This window comes from Mustela lutreola, chromosome 8 (assembly GCF_030435805.1).
Source record: "Mustela lutreola isolate mMusLut2 chromosome 8, mMusLut2.pri, whole genome shotgun sequence".
Classification (NCBI taxonomy): Eukaryota; Metazoa; Chordata; class Mammalia; order Carnivora; family Mustelidae; genus Mustela; species Mustela lutreola.
Window position 1 is genome coordinate 111,163,553 of NC_081297.1, and position 20,695 is coordinate 111,184,247.

The window sequence follows — 20,695 nt, forward strand, 5'->3', positions numbered from 1 at the left end:
TCAGTGGGTTAAGCCACTGCCTTCGGCTCAGGTCATGATCTCAGGGTCCTGGGATCGAGCCCCACATCGGGCTCTCTGCTCGGCAGGGAGCCTGCTTCCTCCTCTCTCTCTCTCTGCCTGCCTCTCTGCCTGCTTGTGATCTCTGTCTGTCAAATAAATAAATAAAATCTTTTAAAAAAAAAAAAAAATATATATATATATATATATATATATTTGTTTTTCCCTCAGATACCCTTCCTAAATATAGTTGTTGGGTTGGGGTGGGGGTAATAGTTGACACATGATGTGACATTGGTGTCAGGTGTGCAGCTTAGTGATATGACAAATTCGTACATTATGCTACGTTCACTGCAAGAACTGGTCACCATCTTTTCCATTACATCACTATTACAGTATCATTAACTGTATCGTTTGTGCTCTGTTTTCTGTTCCCATGATTTACTCATTCCACGAACTGAGGCCTGTGTCTCCCTCTCCCCTTCACCTGTTTGTCCACCTGCTTCCCCTCTGCCCCCATCAGTTCATTCTCTGTATTTTTAGTTCTGGTTCTACTTTTTGCTTGTTCGTTTTTTTTTTTTTTTTTTTTTTTAAGATTTCATTTAAAAGTGGAACCATACGCCATTTGCTTTTCTCTTTTCTCTCATTTGTGTTTCACTTAGCATAATAACTTAAGGTCCATTTATGTTGTCTCAAAAGGCACAATCTCCTCCTTTTTTATGGCCATGTAGTGTTCAATTGTTAGTTTCTTGCATTTCCTTTCAACATTGATCTGTTTTTATAGCCATGAATACAGATATGTAGTACACACTTGCAAAGGCTTACACGTACGTGCGCACGTACACACACGCACACACACACACACACACAGGAGCAACCAAATTTTAACATAAGGGAGCAGTCCTGAAATTTGACTCTGTGCCATTGTTTGGAAAGGGAGCAAAAATATTTTAAAGGTGTCAGTCATTGGCTACCTACCATTTGTGCTCCGGTCATACAGACCACACTGATTTTCACTAATGTGTTTTCATGACCTTACCTCAGATACTCTCTGCAGAGCATTGGTAGGACCACCAGAGGGTGAAAATTGTTTTTTTGTTTGTTTTTTTTTTTTGTTTTTGTTTTTTTTTTTGGTGAAAAATCTTATACCTTTTATCCATAAAGCAATTACTCCTAGAGTACATAAACAGGTATCCCACACATCTATGGTATTATAACATCATGGAGAAAGGGGACTATTAGGAATAAAGCATCTACAATGTCTCCTCAAGGAACAATAATGGAAAAAGGAATGAATACAGAATTAGAGGAAGTAGTGGCAAATAGACAATTTTGTTTAAAAAGTGCTGATCTTAGAGAAAATGCCCAAATGTCTCCAGCTTCCCCTTGCCACATCTATGTTACCCTTAGTAGTGCTTTTTGCACATGGATGGGAACCTAAATTATATCCTATTTTGCATGCCTTTTTTTTTTCACTTCATAATACATTTTATAAATATTCTGAAATCACCTAAGAGCCACAGAAAAAAACTATATATATGGCAACTTTATTTTTTAAAAAATCACAAACAACCAAAATATCCCTTCATATGTCATTGGATAAAACAAACCATGATAAATTTCTATCATGGTTTTCTACTCAGTGGTCTTGTATGTCTATGTCAATTTGTATTTTTACACATATAATCTTTATACATTTAGAAATTCAAATTACTCATAAGTTACCTATTCACTGTAAATCATTATGAACTTACTTTCTTTACCATTTGGTTTACAATGTCACTTTAGATCTCAGAGCATATAAATCATCATAGAATTTTTTTGTTAATATTTTATTTTTTCTAAAAAATAGTTCTAAAAAATACTGCATTTGAATTTCATTCAGAGAATATGTTCAGATATTCAAAGTAACAAATTCAGATATTTGCTAATATCTGTTGATGTGCGTAATATATGCTTATATTATACATATATTATACATATAAATATTATATATATACATATATTATACATATACATATTATACATATGCAGGAATTAATCATAATACAGACTGAATGAAATTCTCTGTACAGAACTTTTTAATATAAGCCAAAAATTATTTTTAACCTTGTAATCCTATTGGAAGTAAAGATAAACCTTGTATTTTTTTTAGTTTATTTTGACTAAAATAGTAAAACCTTTAGATAAAAGCTTTATTTAGACTAAAAGAGTAAAAGAGTAAACCTTTTAGTTTCTGGTTGAATAAGATCACTACAATGAGCATTATTGTATAGAAGTGAAGTAGCAAAGGAGCCATGATTTTTTAAAGATTTTATTTATTATTTGAGAGAGACGAGCAAGCACAAGCAAGGGAAGTGGCAAGCAGAGGGAGAAGTAGATTACTCGCTGAGCGGGGAGCCCTACGCCAGGCTTCATCCCGGGACCTTGGGATCATGACCTGAGTCAAAGGCAGACGCCTAACTGACTGAGCCACCCAGGTGCCCTGAGATAAGATTTTAATTATTTGTTATTTTTTGAAATTTAAAGATTATTTAAGTATCTAGATATTCATTTTTTACTCAATATTTAATCACTCTATCAGGACTAAAATGATTTTTCTTAATGTGGGTTTTTTTTTTTTTAAGATTTTATTTATTTGTTTGACAGAGAGAGATCACAAGTAGGCAGAGAGAGAGAGAAGGAAGCAGGCTCCCAGATGAGCAGAGAGCCCGATGCGGGGCTCGATCCCAGGACATTGGGATCATGACCTGAGCCGAAGGCAGCGGCTTAACCCACTGAGCCATCCAGGCGCCCCTGGGTTTTTTTTTTAATTGATCTCTTAGTTGATCTGTGTTTGATCCAGGCAATAATCTTTTTATAAAGAGTCTACACAATGACCCATGTTTTAATTTTTACGTTTGAAACTTACCTGCTTCTCTACTAAAATGCTTCATCCCCACTTTGTTAAAAGGAGCAGCAGCAGGTATGCCTGGGTAGGGCAGTCAGTTAAGCATCTGACTCTTGGTTTTGGCTCAGGTCATGATCTCAGGGTTGTGAGATCAAGCCCCATGTTGGGCTCTGTGCTCAGGGTGGATTCTGCTTGAGATTCTCTTTCCCTCTCCCACTGCTTTCTCTCTCTCTCTCTCTCTCTCTCTCTCTCCCTCTCTAATAAATAAATAGACCTTAAAAAAAAAAAAAAGGAGCAGTGGTAAATTAGAAAGGTGTCCAACCAACTCACTCCTCATTTGACTGGTAAAGCAAACCTTCATTCAGTAGAATGTGCACTGAGTCTTCCCATCCACTTTTGAAGTTCTCTCATTAGAGCTTCAGAAAGCCCCTGGAGGACTCTCTATAAAGCCCTTTCTACTAGGATGTTTTTAGAAAGGAGAGAGCGTATGTTGGCAGACTGCTGTCCAACCTTCCCTGAATCAGTACCCACCTATGAACAGGAAGAAAAGAGGAGCACCCCAGCAAGCATCTGTGAACATATGGTCATATCATGCAGGGGCCAGGGGCCCTCTGGCCTCTCACCTGCCCCTCCCTACAGCCAAGTCTGATGGGGAGCATTAGTTTATGTTCTAATATATTTTGTTTATGAACCTCAGCTCTTACATATTTAGAAATGGGTACTAAGACATTATTATTTCAATTTTTCAAAGATACCACTGAATGAATATGTCACAAAACAAAGGGTACTTTTTTTTTTTTTTCCCTTTCAGCACATATGTCTTTTAGCCAAAAATCTCTCGGGTATTATTTTGTTTAGGATTGTGTCCTATTTTTTGCTCTATTTAATATTTTTATGTATTCTGGCAGTTACTCTTGCTTTTCTGCATCTCCTTTTACAGAAAACAATTTTGTACGTTTTAACAATGACAAACACTGAAGGAACAATTTTATGATGTGTAAAAGAAATGCAAAACCTTATTTATAATAATTTCAGAATCATTTTCAGTACATCTATTGATTTTCAAATGTAAAGTCACATTTATATACATCTCCATATAAATCTATGTATATCTTTTTTGGTTGATGGACTGTCACTAAATTCTGGGTGAGTGAGTACAATGCAGGCACTTTTCGTAATTTTCCATCTTACCACTTAGCAGCACAATAATTCTCTTTTTGTAAAGATTCAGATTATATTATGGGATTCTAAAACTAAAGACAGTATGTACCAGAAATACCTTCCCTTAACTAATATGCATCTGTGTCTATTTTATTCCCTTGACAAACTTTAACTAATACAAGTCAGGGATTGTATCATATTGATATAATTTTGCTCTGGCTTGAAAATTATGCAGCTGGTAATGAAAAAGTCAGCAGCAAGTAAACCATGATCAATAGCCCCCATAAAAATCCACAATTTAAAAAAAAAAAAAAGTCATCGTTTTATTAAGTTTTTCAGGTAAGATCTATTGCCCTATAGTCAATTTGTTTTATTTTCCATTTTCCTTCCACTGAGTTGACAAAGATCATCACTGGTAAGAATGGTTTCTGTTATTGGTCTCTTGGACTCCCTTTCCATTAATCCAACTGGTGAGAAATTTAACCTGTATTACCTTTAAAGTAACAAAGTTAATCTGACAACCTAAGCCAAGGCCTTAGGTTTAAATTTAAATTTAAACCTTTAAATTTAAAGCAGTATTGCACTAACATACTCACAACATATTTTTCATGGAGAATAATGTGACTTAAAATGTTCTTTGGTAACTACTTATACATTTTCGTATGAGTAATTAATGAATGGCAATGTTCCAAAAATTAAAAACTGACATTGTCATAGTGAATGTTTTGTATTAACTAATAGCTACAAAATACAAGCAGTATATTTATTCAGCATATTCACATTCCTATTTTCTTTGTCATATTTTAACTCCTGTTTAACTGAGAAAATATGCATAGAAGGTAAAAGTAAAATTTCCTTCTGAGTTTATACATTCAAGTTTACATATCTGATAATAAAGTTGCACAGTTGTTTGGGAGAATTAAAATTACAATATTGAGTAGAATCTTGCATTTCTTTTAGTACATATTAACAGTGATTTCCAGCCAGAATTTTCTCTATTCTAAAAGAAAGTGAGAGATTTTATTTTAGGAGTTAGTAACCCATTGTATAGTCACAGCAGGATTATTGTTAATAACCTAAATGGAAATCAGCACAAATGGTCAATCATGGACAAATATATTATAAATCACATAAAGCAATGCATTCCAGCAAAAATCTAACCCCTGTGACATACCACATGTTTGAATCTCAGAAACACAATGTTAAGAAAAGGAAAACAGTCAAAAAAATTGTGGCATATGATTCCACTCTGGTAGTTTTAAAAATAGACAAGCTAAAACATGGTGTTTAGAGATGCAAGCTTAGTTGTGTAACTATAAAGAGAAGGAAGAAAATAATTATCATAAGTGTTACAATAATAGTGGTTATCTTTGGGGCAGGGAGAGGGGAAGACAGGAGAAAGGAAAGGGAGAACTTCTACAATCTTCTTGACGTGGCTGGTGAGTGTATGAATGTTCACTTGAGAAACCAGTGAGCTGCGTTTTCATTTTGTTCACTTTTAATATGGTTAATATGGTTTTATTCACTTAAATTTTTTTTACAATAAAAAAGTTTTTGTATGAGAGAAAATGGAACATAACCTTATGCTAATCTCTGATATAGTAAGTCTGATGTAAGGATATTCCTTGTTGTTGGAAACATTTTCAACTACGAGATACTGTTTGTTTGTTTGTTTGTTTTTAAAGAGTGTTATTTATCCTAATAAATCTGCTAACTAGCCTTGGAGTATAATTCTCAAGGTTATATGCATGTGTGTGTGTGTGTGTATGAGATTGAGAGAGAGAGAGAGAGAGAGCCAGCCAGTTGGTGGGACAGGGGGTGGGGAGATGGAGACAAGAGAGAGTGGAAAAAGAATAAAGAGTTGTACTGGTGGACTGAAGATTAATTGAAGTATTCTTCACAAATGCTCTTTATATTGCTGTGTCAGGAAAAGAAAGGGAGCACAAGATAAGCTCAGAGCTAGGAACAAAGATGCCTTTATATGTGATACTAATGAAAGAGACTTATACATTCTAGCTGTTACCAATAATGGTATAAAATTCTTGCTGTTATCAGTAGTGGAATAAACTTCTAGCTGTTACAACTAATGGAATAAATTTCTAGTGCCCTAATTCTTGGGACTTCTGGCATCTGTCTGATAATAGTTACCTCAGCTTTTCAGCTCTACTAGAGTAACAAGGTGATGTATTTTAATAAGTCCTTTTACTCCCTTCTCTTAAAAAATTAATGTTTTGCCAAGGATTGCCAAATTTCCCCACCCTTGACACGTATAGTTTTTTACAGATGTAAGGTGTAAAATGTTCTATCATTGTATCTTTGTGAGGGCATAATAAAATTCAATCAGTCTAAGATAAGACAGGATAGGACTGGGAGAGGGAGACAAACCATAAGAGACTCTCAGTCTCAGAAAACAAACTGAGAATTGCTGGGGGGTGGGAGGGGTAGGAAGAGGGTGGCTGGGTGATGGACATTGGGGAGGGTATGTGCTTTGGTGGATGCTGTGAATTGTGGAAGACTGATGATTCGCAGACATGTACCCCGAAGCAAATAATACATTATATGTTGATTAAAATGTATAAATAAAAAATTTTTTAAAAGGCACCTGTAGGTCTCCTCCAGCAACAGTGAAAGATTGAAGCACCTCTCCATGCTTAATATTCTGTGAGTGAAGCTGTTGGATAATGGCATGCCAACAGACACTGGCCTATTCAAGAGCTGTAATATTGTCAAATACTTCTTAATCATAAGAGTTAGTGTCTTATACCTCAATATGTATAATTCCCTGAGATTTAAAATAAAACCCAAAATCCATGAAAACTTGAATAAAATGTGACTGAATATCATCTCTAGCTGGCCTCCCCGCACTTCCTTAGTTGAAGGGAATAAAGTAGAAATAAAAGCTCTCTTATTGAAAGGAGTTTGGAAAGTGAAGACAACTCTTTCTGATTCCATTCTTTGTACACACAAAAAGAGGAAAGATCGTGTGTTAGCTGTCAGCAGATGTCTGACACTTGAAAAAGAGGATCATGACAATGAAGGAGCTAACAGTATCTCCAAAGGTCATCATGCACGTATAAAAATGAGAAACATTTGTCCATTGACGGTGGCAGTGGCCTCCTCTTGAGCTTTAAGTCTAAAAACTTGGTAACTCTGAACTTTATTCAGTATTTTGGGTGTCAAATCCTCTGTGATATGCAAGTCAGAAGGTGTTGTTATTTGCAAAATACCATCCCTTTTCAGAAGTTGAACTCACATTAAATGTCAAGAGATGGAAGCGCTGAATTTAAACTGAATTTTAGAAATGACATAAACAAAGATTTACATTGAAGGAGAGTCGTCATTGAAAGCTAACCATGATGGTCTTGGTATTTAAAGAGTTAGAATACCTGAAATTAAGCATTTTATAAAATCAAGAGTTGTCATCCATCCACATAAGGTTCTGACATTCAAAACGTGTTCCTTCCATTTTTGTTCCCAGGCTCACCTCGTAGCAGCTTTTGAGAAGAGTTTAGGGAATATGACTGGCCGGCTGCAGAGTCTAACCATGACAGCAGAACAGAAGGTATGTCCAAGAATTGCCACGGGGGGCTTGAAATAAGACAGCAAGATGCAGAGAATGTTTAAACAATGCACGAGGGGCAGCTCCTTAAACATAATGTGGCAGAGGATACATTACACCCTAAACTGGAAAATGACAAGATAATACTTTTTCTTTTCAAATTTTAAGTTTTAAAGACATATGATTCAGTTTAACCCATAGTAGAGCTCACATATCACATGCACACACACACACACACGGGCCCACACGCACGAAGTTCTTCCCAGGCATTCTATTATTTTACTCCAGGTTGGACCTATTAAAAGAATACCAATGTTTAGGAAGAGAAACAGTTGTATAGAAGAAGAGTTAGAATATTCTGGGAACAACTTGTTATACAGTTGGCAAGAATTACACTCCGATAAGAATTTTCACAAACACGTGGTCTGTAAACCCAGATACAGATGATGGCTATAGGCAGAGATGGCTGTGGAGAAAGTCTGGAGGAGAGGTGAGGACTCTGTAAAGGAAGGGGCTCACGTTACATCATCTGTGGGACAAGAGGCTGAAACACTGATCCTGAGCTGAAGTTTAGAAATATAGAACGCTAAATGAAAATTTGTGTCCTTTTGGAGTAATGTGGGTTAATTGGCATCTGGGATTGCTGTCTTTGAAAAGTAAAGTTAACTCATATCAAAAATCTTAAAATAAACTCAAAGGGTTTTATGGAAGGGGGGGAAGGAACTCTAAAAAGAAAGAAACAGGAGAATTTAGTTCATGAGGCAAACATATCAAAAAGGTTCATGTTGCCAGGAAAGAAAATGGACACTTTCCATGGGAGGACCAGTAACTTACCTCTCAGCCATTATTTTGGTAAACCTGACCTGAGACCTTGGATCAGTGTAAGAGACAGATGAAGTCTCCAAAACTATACGGAAACATTTGTAAAAACTGCATATGGGCATAATATGAGCAGACGTCCATAGTTTTCGTCTAATTTCCAAAGAGATCCAAAATCAAGAAGGCTTTGGATATTTTCAGAATCAGTACCTATTTCTGTCCTGAGAAATGGCTTCAGTTTTGTCTTCAGTTCTGTAAAGTATGTCATTAGCTTTAGAGAACTAGTATATGTTACCATTTTGTCAGTTTACCATTTTTTTAAGTTAAAAAAAAAAACAAAACCAAAAAACACCTGAATGAACAGACCAATTAAACTCAGGAGAAAACTAAATATTCCTGTACTAGCCTGGTGTAATTAGCAAGCTCTGTTTTATTCGCCCTTATCTTCATTCTCCTATTTCAGAGATTTTCCCCTGCCCATGGAAGAGAATACTGTGCATCCCTGTCAAACCTGTTCTGTAAGGGAAGGTGACAAATGCCTCTGGGGCACAGGAATTTTATCTTCATCTTTTTTTGAAGAAGAGAGAAGCCCTCCAGTTTACCACTTCACTATGTAACCTAAGAGCTCAGCAAACAGGATGACGAGGTCATTTAGGGCAGCTAAGTGGGGAAGAATATGAATGCTGGAGCCCAGGGAAGCTTGAGTATGAATCTCGGGGAACCTCTTAAGAGCTGTCGAATCTTCTTTTGCTGACCCTCACGGTCATCATTTCAGAAGTCAGGTTTATAATAACTACCTTGCAGAATCACTCTGAGCAATAAACAAGATACGATCTAAGGCCACATACAGTGGGTAGTCCAAAAAAAATATTACCTTTCTTTACATTTCCCTCCTTTTTTCCCTTAAAAAAAAAATGTAGGTTAAACCAAATTCATCATTGATCATATGCCAGTGTCTTGCTAAAAATCATGGTTAGTATTTCAAGTCTCAGTGTCTTCAAGAAATCAAAATTAGCATTTTTTACCATCCCATATTTCCTTCGATTCTTTTGTATTTATAAGTTAAACTTCTCATAGATATTGAAAAACTATGATGCATTTGTTAATTTGTAATGCCTCTGAATAATGCCTGAGTGTTTTTAAATGTATCTGCATAATACACGGAATTTTATAACTGTGTGCACATTAACCATAAAGGAACATTGCCAAAATTATAAAATTTTCTCAGAAGATATCATGGTGTCTGAAATTGCCTTGCCATTTTTTAACTGAAAATAAAGTGATTGCATGTCTCAATCCAAGCTGTACACACACAACAACATTAGTAAGTTGTTTATTTTACTAATCTGAGATTTATAACTTGCGTACTTCCAAGGTGGCTTTGGGAATCATAAAATTAATTGCAATATGAAATGGCACAATTCCATAACAGAATCTAGTGCAAACAAGCAGAGGAATGTATATAATAAGATGCCTGAGCCTGTGTAATCGGTACCACAAAGCACTGAAAGGAGTTGAATGTCAAGGAGGCTAAGGCACAAAGGGAGATTGCTTGGCCCGTCTGTTCTCATTTTCTGACCAGAAGAGCATAATTTAGATCGAAGTGAAAAACTTTTTGGCACTGAATTCAAGGACAAATTTATTGTAAAGTTTCTTAAATTGGGGTCATGGAATAACAAAAGGCAAAACTGCTGTTCAAATAGACATTTCTCTAAAAGCTGAGGGCATAACATTTAATCATATTTCAGTAAAGTCATTTCTTTAGGGAGCTGAGATAAAAGGGTATATTGCTCTCTGGTGATCCAACAATCCTGGGAAAAAGATTAGTGCATATAGAGCAGAGGTTTTGAAACTCTGTTCTTCGAGTTCCAAGGCTCATTTGTCCATTTAATCATTCACCAAAGCTATGTTGAATTTCTACTGTGTATGAGAGACGGGTCTAGCTAGTGAGAATTCAGCAGTGAAATACATATATGTAGGTAACATATACTACATATAATATATGTATGCATTTTATTTATATACACATACACACATGCTGTTTATATCCTAGTTTATAACTGGTTCTAATATAAAATACAGTTTATTTTCTAATAGGTGATAGGTTAGGATTATAAATACAGGATTCCAGGTGAGGATCAGCACCACTGAGAATGTTGAGAGTGAGGATATTGGGAGGCAAGGTGGGATGCTAACACAGGAAGCAACAAAAACCAAGATGGTTACATGTTCTTGGCTACATACTTAAATGTAAATGAAGCTGGGACTCAAATCCAAGTGACCGGACTTCTTCTGGCTTCAAAGTATGATTTTCAACAATCATAGGGCATCAATAGCCTGAAAGCTGTATCAAAATTTTAGCTTGATTTTATAGACCAAGTCCACTTCCTTGAATAGTGTCTTAAAATCTTTCCTTGTTCCCAGGTGCCATATCTGGAATCCTGGTTCTCTTACCAGAGCACTTCTTTTATACATTTATAGCCTGGTGAGAAGGAAAAGACATGTATGAATCGCTCAGGAGGTAGAAAATTTGGGGTGCCATTGGAAATATAATAATATAGTGTCCTGAGTGGGCTCACAGGGGATTACTGCATCCTGACTTTGGTTCCAGAAGTGAAGATGGCACGGTTCGAAGTAGGGATAGGGGTAGAAGACGGCATGGGTGGGAGATGGGAGTAGATGCGGCACAGAGAGGGAGGGCCCTTTGGGCTCTAGGAGGATGAAGAAGAAGAATTCCAGGAAAACGGGGGACTACATGTTGTAGAAGAAGGGGCACAGTGAGCATGAGCAGCAAGGAGGGACATTAAGGGAGACATTAAGGGACTTGGAGAAGGAAAATGTGAAACTAAGCCTAGAAAGATGTCTAGGGAATTTGGTCCTTGAAAATAAGGAGCCATTCCAAGGCTTTTGACTCTAAACTAACATGATAAAAGTTAGTTAATGAAGATCAGTTCATCAGGATTTCCCGGACAGTTTAATAGCATCCTCAGTAGCGACTGGAAGGCTACATGCTACATAATAGTAAGTTTATAAGTAGGAAAAATTGAGATACTTGTCATGAATGCTTGTTAGCTGGACAGAGAAATTGTCTCTAAGTATTGCCCTATACCTAACCTAAGGTTCGACAGATGGCGACACTTACATAGTCTGATCAAGAATTTTGCCTGGAGTGGTGCCTGGGTGGCTCAGTAGGTTAAGCTTCTGACTTTGGTTCAGATCATAAGCTCAGGGTTCTGGGATCAAGTCCCACATTGGGCTCTCTGCTCAGCGGGGAGCCTGCTTTCCCCTCTCTCTCTGCCTGCCTCTCTGCCTTCTTGTGATCTCTGTCAAATAAAAAAATAAAATCTTAAGAACAAAAGAAGAATTTTGCCTGGATTTATGGTCCTTGTTCCTTTATTAGCACTTCTCCATCAAGACTCTTTGAGAGAATTAAAATTTAATGGCCTGAGATATCTATTACATGTGATAAAAATAACTTTTTTCTCTGCATCTGGAGTGGTACGACCTTTGTACCATCCTTGTCAGAACTGAAAAAAAAAATGCCATTCAAATTTTTGTTCAGCACTTTATTTTGTTATAGAATACCAGATGACAAAGGCTGTAATGCAAGTCATCAAAATGGCAAGAATTTTACAAGTCTGTATTTTTATGAATGAATTTTTTTCAGAACTACTGAAAAAACTTACTAAGGTTATACTCACTGATAATTTGAAGACTTTCAAATTATTTCCCTGTAGCAGTTGTGCCAGAGGCCATTAGAACATATATTGAGGTGTACTTGGTTAGTCTTTTTAGAATGTCAGAACACAGGGGCACGTGGGTGGCTCAGTTGATTAAATGTCTGACTCTTGATTTCAGCTCAGGTCATGATCTCAGGGTTGTGATACTGAGATCCAGCTCCCTGCTGGGCATGAAGCCTGCTTAAATGCTCTCTCTGCCTCTCTCTCTCTCTCGCTCTCTCTCAAAATAATTAATTAACAGGAATGTCAGAGACAACAGAGGGATATCTTTTTGTAGAAGTGGTAGAGCTCAGATATTGATCTTCATGCCAACTGTGAAGTCTGGGGTTTGCTCACTCTTACCTCTGTGAAGCTGCTTTTTTGGTGACTAGATGAATAGACGCTTAAGCATTAAAAATGAGAAAATGCAAAGCCAATCATCTGAAAATAGATAATGTGAAACTAGCTAAAAATTTCATTGAATTGGGTCTTTACATTAACTCTTCCCATTTCAGGTTAAAATATTTGTCATGTAGAAGTGTTTTTAAAAATGTATCACTAGAGGGGTGCCTGGGTAGCTCAGTGGGTTAAAACCTCTGCCTTTGGCTCAGTCATGATCCTTAGGGTCCTGGGATCGAGCACCTCATTGGACTCTCTGTTCAGCATGCTTCCCCCTCACTCTCTGCATACTGTGATCTATCTCTGTCAGATAAATAATAAAATCTTTAAAAAATATGTATCACTAGAGTCAGAAAATATGTTCACTAGCCTTTTAGAGCAAAGGATAACTTGAATCCATGTTATTCATGGAATCAAGTTACTTGTGCTACTGGAATTCAGGGAACTTAGAGCATTTTGTTAGAGTCAGGGCTGGTTGGGTTCTTTCAGTAGAAAAATTTACAAGCTTTCAAGGCACATACATAGGCATGGAGAGTAGGACATGTTCAAAGAAGGTACAGCTAGATAGTGTAAGATTAACTGAGTGCCAGTGTAAGGAAGCAAAAGCAGGTTTAGAGCAAATTTTTAAGTCTTGCCTAGAATTTCAAATTGGTTGAGCCAAGCTTGTAGGATTTTCAGCAAGGCCTGTGTCCAGGAGAAATTTGGAAGGAGGTCAGATGTAGTTAGGAAATTAGGTTGGAAGAGCCAATAGGTTAGGGCTAGTATTATGACAAAGTATTTGATCACCTCATTTGAAGCGTTCTAAGTCTGACCTTGATAACTCGGTTAGCCTCAGAGACATGTACAAAGCAGTTAGAAAAGATACTGACTCCATCCAGCTTGTTTTACACGAGAAACTGTCTTGGAAAAAGCAGATGTCTGAGGCATTGTTATCTTGAAGAGCTTATTATAGGTGAATGAAATTTCAGTTTAGTTCCCACTTTTGAAAAGTGGAAAAATACCAACAAAGTATAATCTGATCATCTATTCCCAAGATCCTGTATAGAATCATCCTAGGTCCTGTCTTCTCTTTAGTATACAATGTATATACTGTATATACAGTATATAACTACTGAATTAGAAGAGGCATTAAGCCTATATCTTGATGGCATATACGTTTTCCAGGTTTTTCTTCTGAAAGTTGAATAAAGAGTCTCAAAACTGAAGTATCTTTTATTTGGTCCCCTTCAAAATAAAGAGACTAAATGAAAATATTTCAGAGTGTCAAAGGATTTTATATTTGGCTATTTCTAGAACTTGCTTCTTATTATATTTCTGATCTACTCCACACCAGGCACCCCCCCTCAGAAAAAGAGGCTTTCATAATTGTACTTGGAAGCAGCATTGTAATTTCTAAGCATTATAGTCATCTTAGAAAAATATAAATTAAGGGATACCCTGGGTGGCACAATCAGTTGAGGGTCTGACTCTGTCTTAGCTCAGGTCGTGATCTCAAGATAGTGATCTTAGAGTTGTGATATCTAGCCCCTCCTGGGGCCCTGTGCTCAGCTCACAGCCTGTTTGGGATTCTTTCTTCCTCTATCCTGCTTGGGTTCTCTCTCTAAAATAAATAAAAATATTTTTTAAAAAAGATACATAGCTTAAAAATAAATGTGAACCACCAACTGTAATTATGAAGAAGAAAGAAAAGAAGACTAGGAACAAACTATTATAAAACAATTTCTAAGTCTCAGCCAAGTTTCCATTATAAAATGCTTTTATTAATCTTTACGTACTTACTCCTGGAAGAGAGAAAGGGAAACCTGACTTTGTTGCCATCCGAAGGAAACGATTTCACTGACTTAGCCATATCCAGACTTTCTGTTTAGAATGAATAATAACGTCACTGATGTTTTGATATGGCACTGTAGGTGATCAAACACCCCATTGTTAAAACATATGTAGAATTGAAGCTTTACATTATTCTTTGAAGGAGAGAAACACCTGTTTAACATAGACTAGAACATTTGAACAAAATCATCCCAAAATTTACTGAGATCATAAATATCAGTGAAAAGACAAAGTCTACAACAACTAAATAAGCTGAATGCATTAAATGGTCTGAAAGTGCAGAGAAGGGACATTTTTACCTGAAAGGAAAGCTAAGAGGTTTCAAGCATATGAAGATATTTCACCAGGCCTTTAATGATGAGAAAAATACTTAAAGCAAAGGGAGAGATCATACGGGAAAACTCGGTGAAAGGGATAGAGTGATAGTTGGAGTGATGTGGTAGGTGGATCTCATTAACTGAAATAAGGAAGAAGGAAGGATTTTTGCAGATATGAAGAGACACCTAGTTCAGGTTTGGAGAGATTATCAGTGTTAAATTTAACTATCTTTTTAATGAAAGTCACTGGAGTATCTTATAAGCCCTTACTTATACTTATCAAGTTTCCCTGAAGAACTACTAATATGAATTTGGCTAACCTAATTTTTTCATACATATGATTTTCCCAATTTACATAATGAATGGACCTGTTACCTAGTTATTCTGCCTTTGGGTCTATTGTGCCATGCTGTATAACGACTAGCCTCTTAATAGCGGTTGTGTTTTTAAAGCTACTTAATTTTAAGGGCACCTGGGTGGCTCAGTTAATTGAGGTTCTGCCTTTGACCCGGGTCATGATCCCCAGGGTCTGGGGATCGAGCCCCACATCGGACTCCCTGTCTAGCAGGGAGTCTGCTTCTCCCTCTTCCTCTGCCCCTCCCCCTGCCACTTGTGTCCGCTCTTTCTCAAATAAATAAATAATCTTTTTAAAGAAAATACTTAATTTTAGGGGGTGCCTGGGTGGCTCAGTGGGTTAAGCCGCTGCCTTCGGCACAGATCATGATCTCAGGGTCCTGGGATCGAGCCCCTGCATTGGGCTCTCTGCTCAGCAGGGTGCCTGCTTCCTCCTCTCTCTCTCTCTGCCTGCCTCTCTGCCTACTTGTGATCTCTGTCATATAAATAAATAAAATCTTTAAAAAAAAAAGAATTTTAAAAGTGATCATTCTTCATTTTTTTGCTCAGCTTCTTTATTCTCTGTCATTTGGTCTTCTATATCACTAATTCTTTCTTCTGCCTCATTTATCCTAGCAGTGAGAGCCTCCATTCTTCTATCTCATATTAAATGCAGTTTTCTGAAAAAACAATATTCCCTGAGCATTCCACTTCTAATCTTTTTAAAAACAGTTTTGAGGAGAGATTTCTCTAGAAAAGAGTAAAGTTTAGACATTGAAATAAGTCAGCTTACTCATAAAATTAAGCTGTATTTTTTAGACGTTTGCATGAGATCTCATTCCATTTTTATTCTTTCAACCTAAGGCCACATTTTTCAGCAGATTTTTTTAATCCATAGTACGAGCACTCTTGATTTTAAATTCAAGGATGAAAATCTGATTTTCATTAAAATTTAATGTGTATTCTAGTCTATATGTTGTAAAATTACTATTTAAATTATGTGATTCATTAAGTATGCACTATAGAACTCCTTTTGTGAAGTTTTCTCGTAAAGGTAGAATGAATTTCTGTAAACATTTTACTATTGGGAGATTTATTTTAAATGGAAAATACATTAAATTTTGGAAAACTTACCTATTACTGATTGAGCAAGGGACAAAATTATAGATAGAACTTGGAGATAGTGAGAAATTATGATGAATTGGGTCTGAATTTTGTATTATGGCAGTGGAAATTTTCCACAAACATGTTATTTTTCCTTTTTGATGAATATATGCAAATTAAATTACAGTCAAATATTTGAAGATCCAGCTGTGAATCCGGGAGGTGGCTACCGATCGCTCATTATGAGATTCTTTGACTTATAAACTATTAGAAGTCTGTAAGAGGGTTTATTATTATTTTAATTATCTGTCCTCTATTAGAAATATGTCAGATATCCAGTGAAAATAGTTATAGGACATACTAGGTATCTGTTCCAAACTTGGCTATCATTTCACTTAGCATTGCCTATTTTATGTTTTTTGGGTTTTTTAGTTTTTTAGTTTTTTGGTTTTTTTTTTTTTTTTCAAGTGTCCAGGGTTAGACTAGTCTCTGGATGTTCTTACATCTGAAGATGTTTCCTCCAAAAGCAGTTGTGGTGATCTTACCTTTTTAATATATTCTGGGAGATGGAGACTAGGAATAAGCTATTTACTATAGAGTGAAGAAACTGAGCCTGATTCTTTGAATTCCTGCCAAAGATGCTACAGAAAATGATGAATGACAATTTACATTCCCTAGGGATTCTCCTTCTAAGAGGCTGACAACAATTCTAATTTTTAGAGTTGTTTTGAGCTCCTCAGGGAAATACTGCCCATGCTGAAACAATATTCTACTTCCTTTTTTGGAGAGGCATATATCCTATCTTCTTCATTCTTCCTTATAGTCGTTTCTGACAATTCACTTACATAACTGTGAAAAATCATGTCTATGTTCATTGGGACACATCTTTAAGTTATCTTGAGTTCAATAAGAAAAGAGATGTTTCATAACAATTTGATGTGTAGGCTACCTTTTTTTTTTTTTTTTAAATAAATTGGTATCATTTAAGAGCTGTAGATTGCATGTACTTCTATTCACTTAAAAAAAAAAAATTCCCGTGTTGCTTTGGCTTGGTAAAATTGGGTCTCCATACTGGGAATATTACTGGATGAAAAGTATCAGAATCTAAGATGACCTTGATTTGCCCAGCAGAATTTAATAAGATGACGTGTAGTTAAGGCAAGGTAGGGATGAGTTCCTGCTTTTATACTTGAATATAAAGAATCAATTCCCCAAGGGCAATGTAAAGGAGACAAAATCTGAAGTCATTCATTCAACAAGAATTCAGGGTTTCCGGCTGACAGTAAATGCCATGTGAGGCACCTATGCAATTCTGCTCACTACTCTCTGATCTAATCATGGTGGTATTAATAAGTGTGGTATCAAATGTGCAGTGTGATGTCTTGCTTTATGTTGCACTGGTCAGCTTTAGATGCTACCCTTTGAAAGGAATAAAGACTATTCAGATCACATTTATATGAGAATAACTGAGACATTTTTCTAAAATTCTCCTTTACATTTAGATAAATAAGAAGTTGTTAGATATGACTTGACAAGGTCAGTCAGGCATCCAAATCTCCCCAGACATTAGTACTACATAAAATGAAACCCGTATGATGGTGAATTATGAACAAGGACATTTTACTTTTCTCTTTAGGCATTAAAACTTCTAAATTCTGTTTGTTTCACAGGAGTCTGAACTTATAGAACTAAGAGAAACCATTGAAATGCTGAAGGCCCAGAATTCTGCTGCCCAGGCCGCTATCCAGGGAGCACTGAATGGTCCAGACCATCCTCCCAAAGGTATATTTAGAAATACTGCCATTTTTTCATTCAATATAATAAATACCCATTTTATTTTATTTATTGGTGTGAAGCTGCTTTTACTCAGTGGCACTGCCTTTTATAATGAATAAGTAGGCCTTAATGCAGTCAAAATGCCAGAAATTAAGAACAATAGATTTCCTTATCAATAATTTTTTAGTTAACCTTAAGGAATTTGCCTCTATGCACACAATTTTCTCTTTGATTTGGTAAAAGTGGGGTGGGGGAGGTTGCTTAATGCATTTATATCTGACTTCAAGCAAAACACACCCTGTAAGGAGTCTGAAAATCTAGATCTGTAAACAAAAATAAAATAATCTATATGGTGAAATATCAAGTAATAGGTATGAGGAAAATATCATTTGGATGGAGGCAATAGACAGGTGCATATCTTACAGAAATGTTAAAAACAGTAAGAAAAAGGTCCAAAAGTTTGCTTTTCATTATTACTATGCTTTATCAGTTCTCAACAATAATAGGGGCACCTGGGTGGCTCAGATGGTAAAGTCTCTACCTTTGGCTCAGGTCACTATCTCCAGATCCTGGGATCGAGCTCTGCATAAGGCTCTTGGCTGGCTCAGCAGGGAGTCTGCTTCACCCTCTCCCTCTGCCTCTCCCTGCCTGCTTGTGTACTTTCTCTGTCTCTCTCTTTCAAATGAATAAATAAAATCTTAAAAAAATAATAATAATCTTATTTACTACCATACCTTCCTTAGTTTCCCACTGAAGAGATGCTTTGTATTCATGTCATGTCATTTTTTTTCTTTGCATAGGTTCTACTTATTCATGTCCTAACTCTTGACCAACATACCAAAAAAAAAAAAAAAAAAAAAAAGCTTTTCTATACCCTGAATGCCCTATCATGTACTTTCCCATTTCCAAGTGAATCCTGCAGCCATTTTATGGAATCTTTTAATGTCTCCAAAATTCAGTCACACTTCAGACCTCTGGAATATGGCTTCTCCTACTATCAAACCAAAACTGTTCTCTCCAGGATCCATAATGACTTATAGGACACAAAATCCAGTACAACATTTTAAAATTCTTATTGTATTTGACGTGTAAATAGCATTTGATATTGATGTCCTACTATACTACCCGACACATTCATCTCTTCACACTCTTAGTTTTTCTCTGGATTCTTTGAAATCTCTTTCAAAGTTTCTTTCTTAGGTTCACTCCTTTGTGTCCGTTTGTTAAATGTTGGAATTAAAAACCCAGTCCTCAATTGACTTCCTTTAAGATTTGGTACACGGTTATGGACATTGGGGAGGGTATGTGCTTTGGTGAGTGCTGTGAAGTGTGTAAACCTGGCGATTCACAGACCTGTACCCCTGAGGATAAAAATATATGTTTATAAAAAATAAAAAATTTAAGGGAAAAAAAAAATTTGGTACACAGTGAGTCTGTTCATCCTCTCTAAAAGTCTGTACAAACTCATCTAATCCTCTAGCTATAATTATCATTTATGTGTTGATAGCTGTCAAATATATCTCTCCAGGCCTGGCTACTCTTTTGAGTTACAGATCTATAAACCTAGCTGCCCCAGAGAGAGCTGTCTTTGGTTATCTTTGGATGTCTGTTTGTCACACTAAACTCAACATCTCCAAATTTGAACTTGTCATCTTCCCTCTTAGCCTGCTTTGCCTTCAGTGTTCCTTGCCTCAGTAAACGATACCTCCATCCTTCTATATAGCCATAAATCTAGATGTCATTCATAAATCCTCTTCTCTTCATTCACTAAATCACTAAGCTCTATTGATTCTACCTGTTAAATATCTCTCGGATTTGTTCCCTTTTCTCTGATCCTCCTAACACCATCTCTCATCTCTCCCCTGAACTATGACCATAAACTCCTAAAGCCTTCCTGCCTTTCATCCTGCACCACTTTATATCATTCTGAAACCAAAGCTGTTGTCAACACCATATATATATACAGATGTCCCATTACCCTTAGGATGAAATGCAAACTTCTTAACATGACATAATCTTTCTTCACCAGCTTTGTTCATTCAGCAAATATTTATTGGCTGCCACTTACTAGCTAGACACTGCTTTAGACCGTATTCTCTGCTTTTTTGTCATGTTGTATATTTCAGCTACCCTGAACTACTTCTAATTCTCTAGAAGTTCTTTTTGTGTTCTGGTTATATCTCCTTAAAATTTTCAACATAAAAACTTTTTGAAACCTTATAAGAGTTGGACTAAATATGCCTCCTTGACCCTTAAGCTGGATGAGGTCCCCTTGTGATATCTTTCTGGAAATACTGTGCTTCTATCCAAATTTGTAGTATACTTTGGTGCCTTAATTTATTTAAGTTCAGTCTTTTCTGACCAATGGTAGGGTTGTTTGTTTTTTTTTCAATCCAAGTGGCCATGATGATGCCTTATGACACAAAAGGGGCTTATTTGAATTTCGATTTTAAAAATGTAATTTTTTAAAAACTTGAATTTAAATTTTAGGGAAAAAATTATATAAAGTGAGATATACTTAAATTGAAGGAAAAACTAGTTCTCTAGGGGCTACTTCTGTTAAGAATTTAGCAACTTTCCATGTGGGGGAGTTGATTTATATGCCACATGGAAAATTACTGCATATTTAAAGCTTATCTTAGAGCTATAATAAAGCAGCTTATGTTCTAAATCTTCATGTCGTAAATAGGTCCAGAAGGGATTTTAAAAGGCTTAATCCTTTCTTTAATGCAGTATAAGTCACTGAAGTAAAACTTTCTGGAAGGATTCTTTTTATTGTAGCCAACAGGTA

The 20,695-nt window shown here is 36.2% G+C and overlaps 1 protein-coding gene across 5 annotated transcripts in view; it reads left to right on the plus strand.

Annotated features, from left to right (window-relative positions):
• Positions 1–20,695, plus strand: part of NAV3 (neuron navigator 3) — an 853,944-nt gene that overhangs the window by 787,946 nt on the left and 45,303 nt on the right. For all 5 annotated transcript variants that reach the window (XM_059186398.1, XM_059186399.1, XM_059186402.1 and 2 more), the window contains 2 exons: positions 7,527–7,610; positions 17,799–17,910. In XM_059186398.1, coding sequence (XP_059042381.1) covers positions 7,527–7,610; positions 17,799–17,910 — 196 coding nt within the window. The remainder of the gene's footprint in view (positions 1–7,526; positions 7,611–17,798; positions 17,911–20,695) is intronic.